This window comes from Ursus maritimus, unplaced genomic scaffold, assembly GCF_017311325.1.
Source record: "Ursus maritimus isolate PB19 unplaced genomic scaffold, ASM1731132v1 scaffold_32, whole genome shotgun sequence".
Lineage (NCBI taxonomy): Eukaryota > Metazoa > Chordata > Mammalia > Carnivora > Ursidae > Ursus > Ursus maritimus.
This window is the reverse complement of record NW_024425786.1, coordinates 5,971,822-5,995,050: the sequence shown is the minus strand read 5'-3', so window position 1 is coordinate 5,995,050 and position 23,229 is coordinate 5,971,822. Positions and strand designations below refer to the sequence as shown.

The 23,229-nt window shown below is 39.2% G+C and overlaps 1 protein-coding gene across 2 annotated transcripts in view; it reads left to right on the top strand.

Moving 5' to 3' along the window:
* The window catches only part of RERE (arginine-glutamic acid dipeptide repeats), a 409,222-nt gene that overhangs the window by 274,029 nt on the left and 111,964 nt on the right, over nt 1-23,229 (top strand). For both annotated transcript variants that reach the window (XM_040645735.1, XM_040645737.1), the window contains 3 exons: nt 8,322-8,370; nt 14,403-14,527; nt 16,053-16,152. In XM_040645735.1, the coding sequence (XP_040501669.1) occupies nt 8,322-8,370; nt 14,403-14,527; nt 16,053-16,152 (274 nt within the window). The remainder of the gene's footprint in view (nt 1-8,321; nt 8,371-14,402; nt 14,528-16,052; nt 16,153-23,229) is intronic.

Sequence of the window (23,229 nt, the reverse complement as noted above, 5' to 3'; positions counted from 1 at the left end):
ACTTGAGCGTCTAGACTGTGGTGTGTGCGACATCTCCTCCCTCCCAGTAGCGGCTGCCAGAGTCTTGGGACATCTGATAGGGTGTACAAAGCACCGTGATTTTAATCAGGTTTAGGGAATTGTTTTCTCTTAAAACAAATGTGAATATGTCATCAAATAAAATACAAAATTTACATGGGTTTTTAAGATACTGTGTCAGACTTGAAAGACATTTCAGACTGGTTAACGACTGCTTTGGCAGGGGGTTGCCTGGGTGGCTCAGTTGGTGGAGTGTCTGACTCTTGATTTCAACTCAGGTCATGATCTCGGGGTTGTGACATTAAGCTCCTCATCCGTCTGCTGATTCTCTCCCCTCCCACCACACTTTCTTTCTGTCTCTAAAATAAAGAAGTAAATCTTTAAAAAAAAATTAAGACTGCTTTGGCAATTGTGTTCATGCTGGGGAAATCTGAGAAACCCAGCATGCTATTCTAGATTTCCTTCTTATCATCCCAGTTTTCTCTCCTGCCCACAAGCCTTCTTAAAAAAGAGTGATTCTGGGGGCGCCTGGGTGGCTCAGTTGGTGAAGCGTCTGCCTTCGGCTCAGGTCGTGATCCCGGGGTCCTGAGATCAAGCCCTGCATCGAGCCCCGCATCGGGCTCCCTGCTCAGTCGGGAGTCTGCCCCTCCCCCTGCTCATGCTTACACGTGCTCGCTCTCTCTGAAATAAATAAAATCTTCAAAAAAAAAAAAGAAAGAAAGAAATTATTCCCCTTAAAAATAAATTTTAAAAAAGTGATTGTGATAAACTGCCTTTCAGTTTTCCTAAAATTTGTTGTATTTCGTTCTGGACCTGCAGTCCATTTCTGTGATTGCTTTCTGAATGAGCTAGTGAGTAGTAGAATTTCTAGTCTTCTTTGTGTTGATTTCATGTCAGTCTTCCTGCTCAACTGAACACCTTATGGAAAAGTTAAGAATTACCTCTTCTCTGAGCCTTGTGATCTGAAGGAAAGGTAAAGGAAGATTGCATAGTGATTGAATTCACATGTGACACCAGCCACAGAGAAGGGGGTCCAACTGGAGAGTTAGGCAGTCCCAGCCTTTTGGGAATGGGCCACAGGCCATGCTGCTGTGGTGTTCTGGGCTTCAGTGGGGGCCCAGGTCTGGGTTTAGGGTGAGAACTCATGCCATCTCCCTGTGACAGGCCTCTGTTCTGCCAGCTCATGTCTTCTCCCTGGACCCTGTGCTCTTGTCCCTCGTCTTCCCTTTAGACCCAAGTCCTTGTCGTAAGCAATTATCACACTCTTTTAGAGCTATTTGGGTGTCTTGAGTGAATGTTCTTCACAAACACTTGCCTCTCCCAGCCTGCATCTGGCCAGCCCGCTCTCTCATCTCCTTTGGGTGGATGCTTCTCCCTTTTTGATATTCAGTTACAGGCTTCCTGCCCCTTTCTGTCCATTCCCTGTTTACTTCTTAGACTAAAACGTTTCCATGGTAACAGGTTACTTTTCAAAGGGAACATCTTGTCATTTTATTTAATCCACTGCAGCTGAAGAGGACTGAAATATTAAGTTGTAGTTGCCATGGATACTGCTTTGTTACATGGATTTCTTTTGTATCAGATTTCACATACAATGACTTTCTTTCCCTTTCTTTCTTCTTTCTTTCTTTCTTTCTTTCTTTCTTTCTTTCTTTCTTTCTTTCTTTCTTTCTTTCTCTTTCAATACTCAAGGAATAAACACAATGACTTGCCATTATTGTTGTAATTTGGCTTCTGGGACTGTATTTTCATAGTCCAAAGCAAAGATTTATAGAATAATGGGGACTGAACCTCAGCTGTTTTGAAAAACATATATTATTTACATTAACCTCACAGAGAAATTCATCCTTGCAGATGAGGATGGTGACTTTTTTTTTTGTAGTATGATTCATAGGGATGTCTCAACAAGGATGACCTCAAACCAGAATCCTTAATAAATACAGGGAAAAAAGAATTTATGTGACTTGAGTTAGTTCCTTGAATGTACTTTCTCCTTAACTGTGGCATTCTTTCTTCTGTCACTTGTTCAGCTGTCTACAGTACATCTCATGGGACTCTTTTGGCCATTTAATCAGCTTCTCTCATGAGTAGCTTTCTTCTCTCCAGTCTGTCTGTAATACATCGTTCAGCCAACCAATTCTTTTGACTTTTTAAAAACTTTTAATTTTTTAGATTCACAATAAGTTGCAAGATACTACACACTGCTCCTATATACCCTTCACTCACTTCCCTCATAGTGTAACATCAGAACGTGGATATGACATTAGTAAAATGTGTGTGTAGTCATTCAGTGTAGCTTTATGTAACCACTGCCATTGTCATGTTTGTTCTGTTACTATACAGACCTCTCCCTCCCTCACCTCTCTGCCCATCCCCCATTCTAGCACCTGGCAACCACTAATCTGTTCTCTGTTTCTATAATTTTGTTATTTTGACAATGTTATATAAATTGGCTTTTAACATTGAAAGTTTTTCTCGTTATATATATAACGATATATATATGTATATATATATATACACATATATATATATATAGTTTTTTTTTTTTTTTTATGAGAGAGGGAGAGAGAATGTGCACTTGCGAGGTAGAGGGCAGAGGGAGAAGGAGAGAGAGAATTAAGCAGGCTCCACACTCAGTGCAGAGCCTGATTTGGGGGTTAATCTCACGACCCTGAGATCACGACCTGAGGTGAAATCAAGAGTTGGACACTTAACTGACTGAGCCACCAGGGGCCCCTGTAGGTTTTCTCTTTTAACATGATTTTCAAACTAAAAAGAAACTCTTTCTGATAATCCTGTCTTTGTTGCTTGAAATGAAGATAAGGATATATTCTCATACTTGCTCTATTTGTAGTTATGTAATTTTGGTTCAGTAACTTAATCTCTCTGCCATACAGGAGCTCTGACTTTGGAGTCAACCAGACTTGAGTTTGAATCCTGGTTTTTCCTTTCCACTTGTTGGCTGTGTAATCTTGGGCAGTTGCAGAACTCTCATCTCCAGTTTCCTTATCTGGATAAGTAATAATAGCACCTTCCTTATAGGGTCATCCTTAAGATTAGATAAGAAGATATGTGGAATTTGCTTAAAGTGCCTGGTACATAGTAAATATTCACTGTATATGTTTCTTTATTAATATTAAAATTAGTACTGTCATTATTTAATGATATCTATAAAGTGGAGATACTGCTTCATAGGGTTGTCAAGGGAATAATGAAATAATGCATACCTGGCACAGATAGTACTTAGTAAGTGATAACTAGTATTATTATTTTGCTGGTGTTTGTCATGCAACCGCAGATACCTAAACTTAGGATAATGTAGGTGAAAACCCTGAGGCAAAGATGAGAGTATACATATATTTGTCCTGCACTATCCTGGGACATGACTTCCGTCTTTGTTTTCTTATTTTATATGTAGTATCCTTTATCCCACCTCGCTGGGATTTACACCGTCGTTGGTCTGGATTTTCCTTCCTTAATTGATGGCCATCCTGTTTTTGCCCAGACTTAACTGTATTAAGCAACACTGTACGTCAAGCAGAAGCCTCTTCAGTAGCTGTGTTATTTCACACATAAGATAGAATAGGATCTGTATTTCTGTGACTGTCACTATTAATGCTCTCATTAATATCAAGATATGAATTAGATGAATTAATACATAAAAATGAGACTGTAGAGCACCTAGAATAGTAGAAAGTACTTACATGCTAACTGTCATCGTTACTAATTGAAGGATAAACCTGGTATCCAATATTTTCCATCTAACTTACGCATGAAATTACAAAAACCATGTCCGGGTAGAAGGACCCATTGAAAGGCCAAGACAGACTAATGGATTTTTAATGTAAAAGAGGCCATAAAGATCATAGATGAGGTTTTAGATTCACATTGTGTAAAAACCTTTAAGAAATGACCACTTTGTTGAATTTTTGGGGTAGTCTCAAAAATAATATCCGTAATTGCCAAGAAGACTATTGAAATATTCTTTCTGTTTCCAATTATTATCTTTGTGGGACCAGGTTTTCTTCATATGCTCTAACTAAAGTAACATACTGCTGGGCACCTGGATGGTTCAGTAGGTTAAGCGTCCAACTCTTGAGATTTCAGCACAGGTCATGATCTCCGGGGTTGTGGGATCAAGCCCCACGTCAGGCACTGCGCTCAGTGAGGAGTCTGCTTGAGATTCTCTCTTCCCTCTCCCTCTTCCCCTCCATCTGCTTGCACTGTCTCTGTCTCTCACTCAAATAAATAAATAAAATCTTAAAAAATAAAATAACTTATTGCAACAGATTGAATGTAGAAGCAGATATGAGAATCTGGCTATCTTCTATTAAGTCCTGTATTAGATTTGCAAAAGTAAAACAGTGTCTCTGTTTTCACTAAGTTTTTTTCTGGTTTAAATACAATTACTTTTCATAAAAATAAGTTATACATGTTAATATATCATAGCTTATTGTTATTAAAAAAAGTTTTTTTGAAATTTCTCAAAAATATAACCTCCTTAGAATGCTCAGTAATTTAAAGACTGTAAAGAATTTCCGAGACCAAAAGTTTGGGAATTGCTGTGTTAAGTAAAAGGAAATATGTATTGGTCAGCACGTGATTATTAAGAGTGTTTTTCACAAGCTGTTGATATTGCATTTAAATAATAATTCCTGGTGATTTTTGTCAAGTTTTACAACTTGGTAATCTAAAAGTATTCATGCTACCAAGGAACTTTAAATTTGTCCTGAATGCATAATAATGCCAGGCAGGTCCGTATTAGATTCTGGGGGACACACAAGATGGGTATCAGTTCCTATACTCTAGAAGTGTGTAGTCCCATAGTGGGTGGGGTGGTAGGAAATGTCCAAATGAGTCTTAACAGAGCGTCGTCCTCTGTTAGGGCGGTTTGGACCACAAGAGGAGCATCAGGATGAAGGGGGCAGTGAGGCAGCAGGGGAGGAACAGGGAGTTTAATGTAGAGTTTGGATGCTGTCAGAAGAGGGAGGGGAGGAATAGTGATTGTTCGGTGGATCGTGGATGTGGCTGGGTACTGGCTATTTCTCACACAGCTTACTTCTCGTCTCTCATCTTCAGTTCACATGCTGATAGGTTTTCTGTCAGAGGCATCCAGTTCTCTCTAATGGGGCATGTTGCTAGCTGCCTCTTTTTATCTTGGACCTAAAAACTTTTCTACCGTATTTAATCTATATTCAGGCATTCCTAGAAATGGTAGGCTAATGCCACTGTCTGCTTACCTTGGGTCCTAATCCTCCTCAAAAATAACTTGTTTTTCTTGCTGTAAGAAACCATAGTATTTAAAAGTTGCATATGATTAAGAAATAATTTTGTTGTAAAAATTGGTTTTTAAATTTCCAAAGGTTGTTTTAATTTGGACTGTTTAAACTTCTAACCTTGTTAGTACCCATCATTGATAGAAACAAAAATGAGAGAAACCGTTTCCAGTTTGGGCTCTTTAGATCCATAGTACACTTGTTTGTCTCACTTGTATAACTATTATTAGTAGTAATAATTATTAACCTATTTTATGAAAACCAGTGGTATATAAGTAGTCATATTCAATAAGATATTTGGTGTTTGTTTTATTATTGTGGCACATTTTTGAGCTAAATATGATAATATTGGCTTATGAAAATATTGAAGGAAGAAACAAAAAATAAACCACACAAAAAAGGGAAAAAGATTAAAATAAAAACACACTAGGAATGTTTGTCCTAGAATTATCAAGGACTTAGCAGTGCATGTGCAGCAGGGGAAATGCTTTCATAGGCATCCACTTGAGAGCCTTGGCATAACATAGACCTTCTAGAAGAACCTGGAAGTTGAGCCGCGGGCACAAGTTACTGGATGGGCTGCGGCTGAAACCTTCTCAAATGACACATTTTGGCTAGACCTGCGTGTAGGCAGGCGAGCATTTGGAAAGTATTTAGAAATACAGGGGAGAGCTTTTGGCAGCTAGTTTTGCTCATAGCTAGTTATGAAACAGAGGGACGAGTTGGAAGGGAAGTGGTCAGTAACACTGGCTGCTTGTTTTTCTTAAAGTAATCATGATTAAAATAGCCTCCTGGCCTATTTGATTCCTCTCAGACCTCCTAAAACAGCATGTCATTCCTACATGAACCTAGTAGAACAGTCCATCTTTTGGTTTGTTTTTCAACATGCCATTCCCCTAGTGGGGAAGTGAAGGTGCTTTGTATATTAAAGACAGTACTTATGCAACCTTTTCTCCCACCCTGTTCCGCCTCTGCAGGGTTTTAATCCCCCCTTGGGAAGCCCTGTTGTGCCCTGCTGATGTGCTCCCCTTCAGAGGTTTCTTTGGAAATTAACCACTGGATGCACTATTGTCTCCCTGTGAAGCCTGCCTAATTTTCATCATTTCCCTTGGCATTTTTGTATTCTGTTTCTCCTGAGATGTTTTATGCTTACCAATGTAGTGATTGGACCTGCTCTGGTGTTTTGGGGATGGGTGCTACTTCCCTGGGTAGTTGGGAGTGTAAGCTCCTTGAGAACTGGGCCACATCTTTCTGTTCTGTTAGTCTTCTCCCTTCCTTTGTTATATCCATTGCCCACTTTCCCCAAATAAGACTCTTCATGAGAGGAATTGTTGGATCAAAAGAAGAAAATATTAGACCTGAAGGAAATAATCATTTTCCAGAATTCATTTTAACAACTTCACACATAATGTTGGGGTTATCAGCTCTGTGGCGGACAAACACGAGACCATGCAGCATCTGTTATACTCTGCCGCATGGTGAAGTCCACCAGTCACCAGCAGCAGCTCTCACCGTGTAAAAGCCTTCTCCCCGGCACTGCTAGAAATTCAAGGTGGTTGTACAACACAACAGACTTGTCCCTGGGCATGGAAAGGGTGGCCTGAGATCGCCCACAGTTAGTCATGACTGAGAGTTGAGGGTAACCAGGAGTTGGGAATGGAGCCCCGGGAGGTCAGGGACTGTATTTCTTTGTCTGTCACTATATACCTAGTGAGTGCCCTGTGCAAAGCCTGGGACAAAACAGTCAACAAGCATTTTGTGAAGGAGTAAAAGGGGAAGGCAGTTCACACTTTGGGGAATTGTGGGGTGAAATGGGCAGGAGATCAGGAAAGCCTTTACAGAAACAGTGGCTTCCAAAAGGAACCTGGGATGGTTAGGATTTGAAGCAAGAGAAGGTGAGCTTTGCAAGTGTAGTAGGAATGACATAGACGGGGCACCTGGGTGGCTTACTAGGTTGAGCGTCTGCCTTCAGCTTAGGTCATGATCCCAGTGTTCTGGGATCAAGCCCCGCGTCGGGCTCTGCTTAGCAGGAGCCTGCTTCTCCCTCTCCCTGCTGCTCCCCCTGCTTGTACTCTCTCTCTGTCAAATGAGTAGGTAAAATCTTTTAAAAAAAAAGGAATGACATAGACAGAAACGAGATGAAGTCTTCCACCTCTTAGACCTTCTGGGCTCATTCCCACACATCTTTTTCATCTCTGCTGTTTTTTGCTTTATTAAGAAAGCCTTTTCTGGGGTGTGCCTGGGTGGCTCAGTCAGTTGAGCCCCCAACTCTTGATTTCGGCTCAGGTCATGGTCTTGGGATCATGAGATCGAGCCCCTTGTTGGGCTCTGCACTGGGCGTGGAGTCTGCTTGTGATCCTCTCTCCACCTTTCCCTCTGCCCTTCTCCCCCCACCCCCAAAGGCTTTCCTGATGATCTTGTATAAAGAAGTGTGAAAATATTTTATCGCTCACCATCTCGTTAATTCTTTGGCCCTTTTATCATCTGATCTACTATTTGTTTCTTTGTTTTATACCCAGATAAGAATATAAGTTCTAGTAAGGCAGGGGCATTGTGTTGCTCATTACTTTATCACCAATACCTAGGACAGTTTGGAGTGTACAGTCGGTACTTAATAAATATTTGTCAAATGAATGAATGACCCAGTGTGTGTGCTAGGAATCATAGTTCTCTTGTTTATCTTTTAATAAGGTTTACAGTAGGGCATGTGAAATGCTTTGAAAAGAAGAAACCTCTACTGGGATTGTGCTGTCGGAATGTACCTCTCTGAGGTCTACAGGAACGATGGTATGGGTACTCACAACAGGAAGCTGCAGGAGTGGTGTTTTTAGAGGAGAGAGATTTTAGAGACGTGTAAGGGGGTGGGGGAGTGTACAAGTATAGGGCAACACTAGAAATAGTGGGGAACGTAATCTTCCTCTGTCATCCCTCATTTATTTCAAGTGAATTATTTGCCTTGAAAAAAATGTGTGAATGTTTATGCCAGAACTCTATGCTGCTCACCTCATCTACTCTTTTCCTTGACAGGAGGCTGAACAGCACCCAGGGGGAGATCCGTGTTGGTCCGAGCCATCAGGTAAAACTTCTGCACCAGAGTTCTGTTTCTTATTCTTCTGCTGGCCCTTTATTCTGTTGAGCAGCAACTTAGAATCGTTGTTCTGCTTCAGGGAATTTTATATAAATGCAGGGGTTTTTTTCCCTGACCACTGCATACTTTTTAACAATTGTGGTAAGATACTCATAATATGAAATTTACCATTCTAGACATTTTTAAGTGTACAGTTAAGTGGTTTCAAGTGCATTCATATTGTTGGGGAATCATCACCACCATCCACCCCCAGAGCTTTTTCACATTCCCACACTGAAGCTCTGTCCCCATTAAACACTAGCTCTCCATTCCCCCTCCCCAAGTCCTCGGCAGCCCCTCTTCTACTTTGTCCCCGTGAATCTGACTCCTCGAGGTTTTTCGTATCAGTGGAATAGCCCAATATTTGTCCTTCCGTCTGGCTTCTTTTACTTAACATAAAACTGTCAGGGTGCAGCCATGTTGTGTCACATACCAGAATTTAATTTCTTTTTAAGGCTACCACGTTTCATTTACGCATTCATTCATTCATGGACATTTGGTCACTACGTACTTTAATTGTAAGTTTTTAGAAACCACTGCCCTTCAGAAGAGGCTGAATGGTTAGGCTCTTTGTCGGTCATTAGCTTGTTATGTCGTGACCTGTGTCCTTGCATGTTTTATTCAGTTTACTAAGACTCTTAGTGTCTTGTTTGCCCTCTCTTTCTCTCTCTCTCTTTAATCTCTGTATCAGAATGCTTTGACAGGACCAGAAAACTCTGGCTGCACATGGCTGTTTATGGTCTCCTATATCATCACATCCTGGTCAGAAAGGACCGGGGCTCTGCTCAGCATCTGTATAGTTCTCTTGGTGCCCAACCGGTCCCCCCCCAATGGCTGCCTTCTTTCTTAGGCAGTAGCTGAATTTTACTGATTCTAAGATGCGCTTCTTTCTTTCACATTTTATTTTCCCTGCCATCAGGCTTCATTGTACATTCTATAGTGTGATTATAATTTAATTGGCAGCTTTGCTCCTTTCTAAATGCACTAAAATAATAGTGGATCTTACCGTGAATGAAATATAGCAGATGTTGAGAGTAGGAAAAGGATCACCCTTCTTTCCCCCTTAGGAGCAAGGAACATTCTTCCAAAAGGTCTGTAAGTAGTCCCTGTATGTATGTCATTGCCATGGATTGAGTCATTGTCCGTTTTTAAACTGTGAGGAAAGTGGGTTTAGTGTGATCGGCATGGGCTGTCATTTCAGTTGGAATGGAGGTTGGGAGTGAGCCATATGGCCGTCACATAGTACAGATGTGAGACCAGGCAACTCTTTGTAAGGATATAGAGGTTTAGTAGCCTGTTTAGTTGTTCATTTTTCTGTCTGAATTTTGAGCATTTTTGTATGCCATTCATATTTTTAAGAACCTGTTTTAACTCTGTAATGAGAAAGAAAATAAGAAGTGAAGGAATATTAAAACCAAAACATAGAAACCATCGGGGGCATCTAATTTATAGAAGGCATGTCTCATCCCAGGACTAGGATTATAACTGAGACAGGCAAAAAGAAGCTGCAAGAGGACATTCTCCTTAATGCCTGCCTTGTTCAAGTATACCCTTGCCTTGGTGTGGCCTAGTAGGTGGGTCTGACTACCACCGACTATATTTTCTATCCCCTCAGGCCCACCCAGGGGTTACAGTTTAACCAGGGTACTGAAGTTTTATTTTACTGATTTTTTTTTCCTTGCCATAATAGAAAAAGTGGTTCTTAAGTAAAAGATGCTTAAATTCTTGGAAAGGAACAGATTTACTGTGCTTACGTTCTTGTATACTTTCATTTATTTTATATCAGATTTTAAATATATTTATTAGGCTTTATTTTCAAAAAGAAGTGATTTGGAGGACCAGATGTAACAGGACTGTTTTATGGATTGGCAATATTTTCCTTATTAAAATTTTAATTTTTTAAGTTAGGTATAATATTTAATTAGGTATAATATTAACATATGTAAAAATCAAGAAAGAATAGTAAATCCCTATCCTTATTAGTCAGCTTTCACAAGTTATGGTCAAACTTGTTTCAGTTATTCTCCTTCACACCTCTCCATTATTTTGAAATGAATCACAAATCTGTCATTTTACTTGTAAATACGCCCCCCCCTTTTGAAGAGCTCTTTCAGAAAACAAAATCACAATATGTAACACCTAATAAAAATTAGCAATTTCTTAAATACCCCCTTGATCCAGATTTCCCTAAATTTCTCTTTTTTTTATAGTTCAAATTGGAATCTGAGTAAGAGCCATGCATAGCAATTGGTTGATCGGTCTCTTAAATCTCTTTTAATTCATATATTCTTCTCATTTTTTCCCCCTTCTCTCAGTGTATGTATCGAAGAATGTTGAGTGTTTTGTCCAGTAGGGTGTCCCATAGTCTGGATTTGGCTGATTTCATCTTTAAGTGTGATTAGACTTGGTTCCTCATCCTTGGCCTATCTTGAAAATTAGTAGTTAAATCTAGAGGTTTAATACCATCCTAGTTTAGTCCTCTGCCCCTGGTGTGGGTAGTGCTGTGTATGTCCACCAGGAGGTACGTGTGTCCTTGTAATGCTGATTTGCAGCCCTGGCTTCTTACTGGGGTCCACCCTTTAAGGTGGTGGTATTCTAATTCTGTCATTCCTTCATTTATGAGGTGAATAAAGGAAGCTTTCCTTTTAGCCCCACCCATTTGATTTTCAGAATCATGTAGGAAAGGCAAGATAAAGGCTCAGTTCCTTCCTTCTATTCACCAGTTTTCAAAAATACGAGGTTGGTTTCCTAACATTTTCCAGCCGTCACCAGTGCACTTTAAATTATTGGTTATCTGCTAACCAGTCGTCCTTATTCTTACTGATGATTAAATTATCCATTTGAGGCTGGTAGGATGCTTCTTCCTGCCATCTTCTGTGTCCGGATTTTTGGTAGGGTTCTTTTAACTGGTATGACATAATTTTAATGTCTCATCTTGTACGTTCCTTGCACTTGATCTAGAATTAAACCTTTCTCATGGGAGCCCTTATTGTTTTATTGGGAAGTGACATTTTATGACTGGGTGCTGGGGTGTTCATTGTTACTAGGTTGGTTACTATTCCTAGGCCTTTTCAGGGGACAGATTAGAAAATACGCCCCCCCCTTTTTTGAAGATAAAATATATTGTAGATTCTAATTCCAATTCAGATTTTTATCTGGGTTTTATATTTAATTCTATCTTTCTTTCCTTTTATATCTATATCTTTTCCCCATGTCTCATCCTATTTTCAAATGACTCCAATATAATTATTCATTTGCTTTAATCCCATCATACATATATAATAGTGCAGAATAATAGTACTTACACTGCTACAAACGATATGGTTATTGAAAATAGTTTACTATTAAAATTTTTTTGGTCTTAGTATATATCCCACTAGGGCTTTATAGGCAAATTAATATGTGTTTTAAAGTTAGTGGAAATAATTCCTAGAGAGGAACCAACTCAATATATAGTTAGTGCATTTATTTCACTTTGCTTTAGGGTTTTTAAGAGATTGTTGTTTTTTTAATTTCGTTTTGTTTTTATAATTATGTAAAGTTATTCACATAGCCCCAAAGTCAAATGTACAAAGGAAGAAGTATGCTCAGAAAAGTCTGCTATGTCTGTCCCCTCCACATTTTCCTTCTCTCCCTGATGGATAATTGTTATTTTTGTTTTTTTAAGGTTTTGATGTATCCTTCCTATTTTGATTCCCCAACCCTCTGTTCTTAGATAAGTGGTAGCACAATATACACACTTTTACCAGCTTTCTTTTAGCAGTGCACCTGCTGTTCCTCCATAGCAGTAGTGCAGGGTGCCTCCTCGCTTCCTTCTGCCACTTCATGGAACTCCACTGGGGGGATGGAACAGTTTATTCTTCCAGTTCCTATTGGGCATTTAGGTTGCTTCCAGTCATGTGCTAGTACAAGTAATGCTGTAGTGAATGGCCTGAGCATACAGATTTTGATATTTTTGCCAAAGTATCTTTGGAATATATTCCCAGAAGGGGGATGGCTGGCTTAAAGGGGAAGTACACATGGCAATGTGAGGACATGACAAAATGCCCTTCTGTAGAGATTGTACCATTTTTTAAAAATTTGTGCTAGCAACTCATGCAAGTGCTAATACCACAGCCTATTTGTATAGTGTCACACTTCAGGATTTATGTCATTCTGATAGATGAGAAATGGTATCTCAGTGTCATTGATTTGCCTTTTTCTTATGAGCAAGTTTGACCATGTTTTCCTATCATTAAGAGCCATTTGCATTTCCTTTTCTTTAAACTATCTAACTGTATTTCCAGCTATTTTTCTCTTGGAGGGGGTGTCCTCTCCCACAATAATAATACTTGTTAGCGAATTTAACAAACAGCCATTGAAGAGCTATTACACCAGGTACCGTACTTGGTGCTGGGGAAGCAGAACTCTGTACAAATGTCGAAAAAGGCCTTTTGATGCAAGTATCTGTTGTGTTTTAAATTTTATTCCAATATGGTCACTATGTCTTAAGCAGAACTCATTGAGGCACCCAATTAAATGTTAGAAAAGTCAACACTAAGTTAAAGAAGAGCATCCTTGTTTGGAGAAAGTCAGCTCTTGATACACATTTAGAGGTATCAGAGATCTCCTGTGAGGCAGACTGGGAGCCCTAGGACCACATGGTCTGCTAATGTTATGTTTTGCCACAAGATTGTTTTTTAAAAAATCAAAGTTTCTGGACTTTGGATTCCTGCTTGATTGCTTTCCCTGGACAGGGCAGCACTCTCTCCATTACACCCTGGTTCCCTTCACTCCTTAGCACCTGATACCTGTGTGCCCAGGACCGGAGCCACCGCCACAGGTGACTATGAGCACTTGAAATGTGGCTAGTCCAGACTGGGAGGTAATGCTTTACTTCATGTGGATGCTAGAATGTTTAAAACGAAATGTGTAGCTCTCATTTTATTTCTATTGAACAGTGCTGCCTTATCCTCTCCTTGCTTCATTTAATTTTTTTGACTGGTTTCTGTGGACACTGGAGCTTTCTAACTGTAGCTCTTAGTTTAAAATATTCGACCAATGTGTCCGTGTTCATCATTTGAGACAGTGGGAACGTGTGTTTTCTCGATGGTTGACGTTCTCGACCTCTGACGGTTGTGGTAGTCCCAGTACCTGCTGACTCTTGCTCTGCCCCAGCAGAGTGACGATGGGAACACGCTAGGAGTATTTGGATCTCTAACCCTGAGGTGACTTAGAGCACTGCCGTTCAAATATTTCAAACAAAATTTTATTGAGGTATGCTCGACATACAGTGAACTGTTCATATCTTACGTAGACTGTTGAGTCTGCTGTAATAGTTCATGTCAAGGTGTGCATTTCTCTTGTCTCTGAAAGCTCCTTCCCGTCCCTTCACAAGCAGTCCATTCCTCCTGAAGCTACTGCTGGTCTGATTTCTGACACCATCATTTAGTTCAACTGTGTTTTTAATGTTAACTCCAATTCTGTGTCTTTTTTTATGTTTACCTTGATAATACTGTAGTTACTAACTGTCGTGAGAGTAGCTTAACTTAATAGGATAACTCGTTTGGTTTTTTAGCAAATATCCTTAGGCGAGGTTTCATTATTTATATCTTTGTAAACTTGTTATATTGGAAATGTGTGTGTTTTTCCCTTCTTTATCAAGGAACTATTATGTCCTGAGGGGTTTTTTTTCCTAATTTTTTCTAATTTCTTTTATTCACATGAATCCATTTCTGTTTCACTCTTTGAATCATGCTGGCACTGGTTTATTTTGACACTGTTTGCTGCTGCTTAAGTAGAGATCAAGCAGTCCATTGTGAAATCTTCTATGGTGAAATGATCCTGAAACGTGCTACAGGCTGTAGTGACTCACGGTATTTCTGTGATTTCGGCACCGCCTGAAGAAAGAGCTCAGTGACTACTGCATCTGTTCCCAGGGCCTGCAGTTGAGGCTGCTCTTTAAATGCCCCGATTGTGACTTCTTCATCCCTGTCTTACAGGCCAAACTTCCTGAATTGCAGCCGTTCCCTTCTCCAGATGGTGACACTGTGACCCAACATGAGGAACTGGTCTGGATGCCTGGAGTTAATGACTGTGACCTCCTTATGTACTTGAGGGCAGCAAGGTAATACGAATTCTCCCCATTCTCCCCTCTGAATTCAGCCATCTGAATTGATTAGGAGGCAATAAACGTTCTCCTTTCCCCTGAAATTTTATTTATACATCGAACATTCTCTCATTTTATGTTTTGTTATACCCTCTGTAGTCAGAGCTCTGATTTTTCTTGCCAGAGAAGTTTACCATGGTAAAGTCAGTTTTTTTTCCCTCAGTGTTTGCCTCACATCAGATTTTGGAACTCTTCAGAGGGGAAACATCTTAAGCCATAGATGGAATTATCAATACTTCTAAATACAAGTTGAGTAATTGGGTCATGTAGCCTGTTTTAAAATCCCATTACAGATTTCTCTACTTTAGGCTGTTCATTGACGCCTGACCCAAGCTTGGTGTTTTTGTGGCTTACTACATGAGAACTTGCAGCTTACAAATGCCTAAAATAAAAAAGATAAGTTTAAATCTGTCCCTCCACATCACAGTGTGGGCAGAGAGCCTTCCTTCGTCGGCAGTGGTCTCTGGGACTCACTGTGGTTTCAGCAGCGTGCACTAGGGCAGGTCCCGGAACTGAGTTCTAATCCTGTGGTCATCTGTGCGGTGTGTAGAGGCACAGAGCAGAGATGAGGGTGCCTCAGTGCAGTGCGTGAGTGGCCGCTAAGAATTCTTTTCATCCTCTTCCCCACTTTTAACTCACCTAAGGTTAGTTGATGTATAGCATGAAAGGAATATAGCAGAGTGTCAGAGGATTTAATTTTTTTTCAAAAAGATCTTTCTTTCAAAAGATTGTACTCTAGCCAACTGTTGTGGCACGTAGCTTTAGCTTATTCATGCCCTCAAAACTAAACTCTGAGTACTGGTAAAGCATGGGAAGAAATAACACACCTGGATGACTGGAGTCAACGAAACATTTTCCTATGTGATTGAGTGAAGGGTGAACTGTAGAGGATCTTAGAAAAAAAATTTTTTTTTGAGACAGTGAGAGAGAGAATCTTAAGCAGGCTCCACGCTCTGCTCTCATGATCCCAGAGTCCTGGGAACCAGTCCCACATTGGGCTCCTTGGCTCAGCAGGGAGTCTGCTTCTCCCTCCGCTGCTCCCCCTGCTTGTTCTCTCTCTCTCTGACAAATAAATAGGTAAAATGTTAAAAAAAAAAAAGAAATCAGACTCTTAGCTGACTGGGCTGCACAAGTGCCCCTAAAAAAATTTTTTTTAAGGTTTTATTTATTTGAGAGAGAGTGTGCATGAGCGTGCAAGTGAGGGGAGGGGCAGAAGGAGAGAGAGAGAATCTCAAGCAGACTCCGTGCTCAGTGTGGAGCCTGGGCTCAATCTCAAGACCCTGAGATCATGACCTGAGCCAAAACCAAAAGTCAGCCACTTAACCAACTGAGCCACCCAGATTCCCCTAGAAAAGCAGAAACAGGACTGAGAACTCTGGTTTATCATGCATGTAGTAATGGAATTTGGTTTGGGCTGAGAATGTACTGTGAAAACTGTGGGTTAAAATTTCTTTGCTGATGTTTTCCCTTTCTGTCCCCCAAGGAGCATGGCAGCATTCGCAGGGATGTGTGATGGAGGTTCCACAGAAGATGGCTGTGTTGCAGCGTCTCGGGATGACACTACCCTCAATGCACTGAATACAGTGAGTCTTTTGAAGTTGCCCAGGGTGGGAACAAAGTTCTTTTTCCCTTGTGCTGGCTGTAGGGAGTATGCGATGAGTATGGAACATGGAGGAGCCTGGAATCTTAGGAGTGAGTAGTGTGGTATAGTGCTGGAATTGAAAGATGGGTTGCGGTCTTGGCTGTGGGCCCCATGACCTTGATCCAGTGATGTGGCGCCTCTAGGTTCATTTCCTCATCTGGGTCTGTACCTCAGGATTGTGTTGAGCCTCAAATGAGAGCCTGGTGCTAGTGGTTGGTCTTCACCAAGATCCCACAAAGCCGACCACTGTTAACAGATGATTTTATTTAATCCTCACAATGTCCCTCTGAAGTAGATTTTATTATTATCACCATTGTAGATGTGAGGAAATAAGTTTGGAGTGATTAAGTCACAAGCCAGGGTCATACACTCAAGATGTGAATCTAGAGGCCATACCATTTGCCTTCTTCTCTGTCTCTGAGATTGTGAATTTGAAAGTGTGTGGGAATAGAGAAGAAGTCAGACTTCCTGGAACAAATTCGTTTTTTTATAGATGTGGCTTTGGAGCCATGTAAATATTTCACATGATTATACAAAAATTGAGTTTTAAAATAATAATCCCTAAAAAAATCTGAAGTAAAATGTAACAAGTGAGTCTAACTGTACTGAGTTGGTTGTATGGTGTCCTTCAGGATTACTCATCTGCTCTAAGCCTGTAACGCACAGCAGCTCAGAAGAACAAAACTCGAATTGCTATAAATAGTATGATCACTGAAACCAGTTTACTTTTTTTGGACTCCTTTTTGACGTTAAAATACACCCTATAGGACTGTGTAGGAAAATTAATGTATTTTAAAGTTTCTTGAGATAATTCTTCTCTGTGTGGTTACTCATGTGAAATCATCAAATCTGATGAAGTAATAATGGATTTCTGTGCATTACTAATGTACTAATAAAGTTACATATATTTACATAGGATACTAACCACCCTTTTTGTTTTTCATTTTTCTTGAGAGGTCACTGTGGTTGGAAGGGACTTTTGAGATCATCTGTTCAGTCTCTAAACAGATAAGAATCTAAGGCTCAGGGGCGCCTGGGTGTCACAGCGGTTAAGCGTCTGCCTTCGGCTCAGGGCGTGATCCCAGCGTTATGGGATCGAGCCCCACATCAGGCTCCTCGGCTATGAACCTGCTTCTTCCTCTCCCACTCCCCCTGCTTGTGTTCCCTCTCTCGCTGGCTGTCTCTATCTCTGTCAAATAAATAAATAAAAATCTTAAAAAAAAAAAAAAAAAGAATCTAAGGCTCAGATAAGGCCAGATGATTGTCGAATGCCAACAATCCAAAAAGTTAATAATGGAGGATAGAAAATAACCCAGGTTCCCAATTTAGGGACTTTTCTACTCCCTAGCTTGCTTTCAGGGAAGCATGTGGATATGGCTGATTTATAGAGGAGGTCTAGTTGTGTTTGAGTATTACATGACATGATCATAGTCTCTTATGTGTTAGAGATTGAGTGATCTTACTGGGATTGGGCCATGTGCTAAAGAACTGCATGATTTTTTATATTCCCATACATTTATTTCTTTTACTTTCTCACCTCTTCCATACTGAGAGTTTTTGTTTTTATAAAGGGATTTGTTCTGAGTATACATGATAGAGCCAGAAGGGGCCTGTGAGAGTATTCTATCGATGAGGAATCAGAGACTCAGATCAGTGAACCTGTAGACAGTGGGAAGGGTTTGAGTGTTGTGAATGTCTGTGAATTCAAAATACCCTAAAAAGTGTGTGTTTATTCAGAGTAACTCTATGATATGAGCTTGTCTTCTGTGGGGTTTTTTGCATAAAAGCTTTATGAAAAAATTTCCCCTTTCACGACTATGCTGATCAATTGAATTTTTAAATAACGAAGATATTGCCATATTTAATTAAATGTCTATTTTTGGCACTTTACTGAATTGATTTGATTTGTTCTTTTCCTTATTTTAACCCCTCTAAGGATTCTGTAGAACATGCTTCTATACAGAAATAATTTGGGCTATTTTTGCCCATGGTCCTTTGTAGCAAGTTCCTTCTGAAGTTTTCTTAAACATTGCCAGAGGGCTTTTGGTTTTATGAGTTTTTATTTCTGTGAGGCTGCTTTCCCGTCATTTGAAATTTTCCTGTCTAGGCACGTCCAAAATGGCTCGAGTGTCTTGGATTATGCAATCCAAGTGCATTTAGCCACCAAAGGACTGAGTTGTATGTACATTTTGTGATGAATGGAAAAGTTTAGTGGCTGTTTTAATTTTTCTACTTCATTGTTTTACTGGCTCACAGAGTTTTAGTTGTAGAGACTTTCTTTAATGAAAAGTGAATTGAAAAATCTTATGAGAAGTTAATATTTATTTCAACTTCCTGGGAGTAATGGTGGTTTCAATCTGTGTTAAGTAATAAGTTTAAAAGATAAATATGTTGTCATGTGAGAAGTATTTATTTTTTTCTTAAAGTCAAAACAAGGTTAGGCATTTCTCAGTTTAGAATAAACCTGTGTCTATTTCCTGTTTCTCAGGGCAGTACAGAAATTTAAAGTATATGAAATTCTACAGTATAGCCATATTATAGTGTTTAACATCTGAGTAGGACTATTTAAATTTAAATGCATTTAAATAAATAGTTTGATCTTTAAAACTGCCATCTCTAATAGAAATTTTTGAGCTGTTAGTTCTTAATGACAGTTTCAGGGAGCTATTTTTAAAAAGAAGCTCTTCTACCTTACTCGTTTTGACTCAATTTTTTCTTCATTTTCACAAATGAGATTTTTAGTGTGTAAGTTTTAAAACAACATGGGGTAAAATTTATGTATAATCTGCTCTGATTTGAAGTGTACAGTTTGATGTTTTTTTTCAGATTATATACTAGTGAAACTACTACAGTGATCAAAATACAAAACATTTCCAAATTCCCTCTAGTTTCCTCATGCACTTTTATAATCCTTTGCTGCTTCTAGCTTCAGACAACCATTGATACGTTTCCTCACATCGTGGATTGGTTTGCATTTTCTAGAATGTTGTATGAATGGAATATCTTATGTAATCCTTTGGGTCTGGCTTTTTTCAGTGTAATTTTGAGATAGATTTCTGCTGTTGCATTATCAATAGTCCCTTTTTATTGCTGAGTAGTGTTCTAGTGTATGGATGGTCACAGTATTTTATCCATTCACCTGGTGATGGACACTTGTGTTGTTTCCAAGCTTTTGGCCATTATGATAAAGGTGTTCTGAACACTGTTACTCAGTCTTTGTGTAGATGTGTATTTTCATTGCTGTTGGGTAAATACACCTAAGGAGTGAAATGGCAGGATTGTACGTGTGCAGGTAGCTTTTTAAGAAACTGTCAAACATGTCCAAGTGGCCATACCATTTTATATTCCCATCAGTAGTATGTTAGAATTTCAGTTCTTCAGCACCCTCAACAAGACTTTATGTTGTCAGTCTTTTTCCTTTTAGCGATTCTAATGGGTGTGTAGTGATACCTCACTGAGATTGGTTTGTTGGTAAAGATCCCTCAGCATTTACTTTACTAGTGGTGTCTGTCTGTGTCTCATTCAGTGAGGTTTTAATTTGAATCTCCTGACTGTCTGTCATATTGAGCATCTTGTCTTGTCTTAGTGACCGTTTGTATGTCTTCTTTTGTAAGGTATCTTTTGCCCAATTTTAAAAATTGAATTGTTTTTAGTATATTTAGTTGTAAGAGTTGTTTTTATATTAGAGTTACAGTTCCTTTGATACATGTATTTACAAATATTTTCTCCCATACCATGACTGTTTTTCTATAATGGTGGCTTTTAGACAAAATGTTTAATTTTCCTGAAGTCCGATGTATCGTTTTCCTTTTGTGAAAGTTTCTTCGATCACCCCGTGATAACAGATTGTTTCTGTGCTTTCTTGATGTTTTAGTTCTTGCCTTCAGGCCTGTGATTCTTTTCAAATTAATTTTGTATGTGATGTGAGATAGGGGTGAAAGTTGCCAGTTGTTGGAGCAACAGTTGTTGAAAACGGACTTTCTCATTTCATTGCCTTGATGAACAACAACTGCTATTGAACAACAACTGCTATATAAGCATATATAGCAGTTTGAGTCTTTTTCTGGATTCTCTTCTGTTTCACTAATATAATATCTGTCTTTTCACCAGTACCTCAGTATTTTGAGTACTGGAGCTTTGTTTTTGTTGTCGTTGTTGTTGCTGTTGTTGTTTTTATGAGAGAGAGAGACATGCACCTGTGCTGGAGACTGGTGGGAGGGGTGGGGGGTGGGGTCGAGGGAGAGGGAGAATCACAAGCAGGCTCCCCGCCAGGCTCCATCTCTTAACCCTGAGATTATGACCTGAGCCAAAATCAAGAGTCTGATGCTCAATCAGCTGAGCCACCCAGGTGCCCCTTGAATACTTTAGCTTTATTGGAACTCAGGTAGTGTAAATCTTTCTACTTTTTACTTGTTTTTTAAGTTTCTTGTGGCTATCTTAGGTCATTTGCATTTCCGTATAAATTTTAGAATCAGCTTGCTGTTTCTGTTTTTAAAAAGGCTTGATGGTATTTTCATTGGGATTGCATTGAGTCGATGGTTCAGGCTAGGAAGAATTGACATCTTAACAATATTGAATCCAGAACATGATACATAGCTTCATTTAAAATTTGTTTTTAAATTTATTTATGTAATCTCAGGGCACCTGGGTGGCTCAGTGAGATAAGTGTCTGACTCTTGATTTCTGCTCAGGTCTCAGAGTCATGAAATCGAGTCCTGCTGCTCGGCTCCGTGCTGGGTGTGGACCCTGCTTAAGAATCTCTCTCTGCCTCTTTCTCTACACACCCTGCCTCCTCTTTCCCCTCTCTTAAAAAAGAAAAAAAAAGTAATCTCTGTGGGGCTCGAATTCACAACCCTGAGATCAACAGTTGCACTATCTACTGACTGAATCTGCCAGGCATCCCACGTACCTTCATTTTTAAAAGAGGTCTCACTAATTTTTTTTAGTAAAATTTTATAGTTTTCAATGTACAGGTCGTATACATATTATGTTAAATTTATCCCTAAGTAATTACTGTTTGAAAATTCGATTGTTAATAAAATTATTTTTATGTTTGAAAGAGATTATTTGTTCATTTATTTGTTTGAAAGAGAGAAGGGGGAGGGCATGAGCGGGGGGGAGGGGCAGAGGGACAAGCAGACTCCCTTGCTGAGCAGGGAGCCCAACACCGGGCCTGATCCCAGGACCCTGAGATCATGACCTGAGCTGAAATCAGACGTTAAACTGACTGAGCCACCCAGGCGCCCCTAAAATTATATTTTTAACTTCAATTTCTAAAAGTTCACTGATAGGATAGAAATACAAACAATTTTAATGTGCTGACCGTGTACCTGTTCTTGCTGCTGATTTCTAGTGGCTTTCTGGTTGGTTTCTTAGGATTTGTCTGTACACAATCATGTCATCTGCAAATAAAGACAGTTTTACCTCTTTCTTTCTGATTTATGCATTTTGTGTCTTTCTCGTGCTTCATTGCACTTGCATGGACCTGTAGTACAGTATTAAATAGAAACAATGGAGTGGACGTCTTTGTCTTATTTCTCATTTTAGGGAGAACACGTTTAGCCATTCACTAATAGGTGCAGTGTAGGGTAGTTGTTGAGAATGTTCTCCTTTATATCAAAGTTTGTTTTTTATCATGAATGGGCATTAAATTTTGTCAGATGCTGTTTTTTTGTGTAACTAATGACATGATCATTGCTTGTTATACTGTATTTCGTTAATTTGGTAAATTATATTGATTAATTTCAAATGTTAAAGCAAGTAGGCATTCCTAGGATAAATTCTACTTAGTCATTATGTACTGTTGGATTCAGTATGCTTATATTTTGTTAAGAACCTTTACATTTGTATTCATAAGGGATCCTGAGCTGGAGTTTTCTTTCTTTGTAAATAAATCTTTTTTTTAAAAAGATTTTATTTATTTATTTGAGAGAGAGAGGGAGACACAAGTTGCGGCGGGGGGTGGGGAGCAACAGAGGGAGAGGGAGAAACAGACTTCCCGCTGAGCAGGGAGCCCAGTGCATGCTTGATTCCAGGACCCTGGATCATGACCTCAGCTGAAGGCAGATGCTTAACTGACTGAGCCACACAGGTGCCCTGAAAATAAATAAATCTTAGAAAAAGAGTTCGTAAAGGATTGGGTGTGTGTGTGTGTGTATTCATTGTTAAATATTTGATAGATTTCACAGTGAAGCCATCTGGGACTAAATATTTTTTTATGAAAAGTTTAAAATTACAAATAGACATAGGCCTATTTATATTTTATATTTCCTCATGTGTCAGTTTTGGTAATCTACTGATCTGTGACTTTAAACTTTTCAGGTTATCAAATTTATTGGTAAAAATATCAAATTACCCTGTGTTACTTTTTTAACATCTGTAGGATTTGTAATTTTGACCCTTCTTTCATTCCTAATATTGGTGATTTGTGTCCTCTCAATCAGTCTTAAATAGAGGTTTATAAACATTATTGATTATAGCAGATAGCTAACATTTGGCTTCATTGATATTTTTGTTTTCTTTTTATTATTATTATTATTATTTAAAAGATTTGTTCATTTATTTGAGAGAGAGAGAGAGCATGCATGCTCATATGCACAGAGGGGAGGGGCAGAGAGAGAGGGAGAGACTGTCTTAAGTAGACTCTGTGCTGAGCACAGAGCCCACTTGGGGCTTGATATCATGACCCTGAGATCATGACCTGAGCCAAAACCAGGAGTCAGATGCTTAACTGACTGAGCCACCCAGGTGCCCCTGATTTTCTGCTTTCTATCTCCTTGATCTCCAATCTTATTTTTATTATTTTTTTCTATTTATTTTGGGTTAATTTGATCATTTTCTCCATACCGTCCAAAAGTGGGAGCTTAAATAATTGATTTTATCACAAATTTTGATTTGCTATTCTTTCATTATCATTGTGTTAAAAATATCAAAAATTTTTTTTCGAAATTTATTTTACCTATGTTTAGTATTAATTTGCTTAAATACACCAGATACATGAGATCTCTCTTGTGTATAC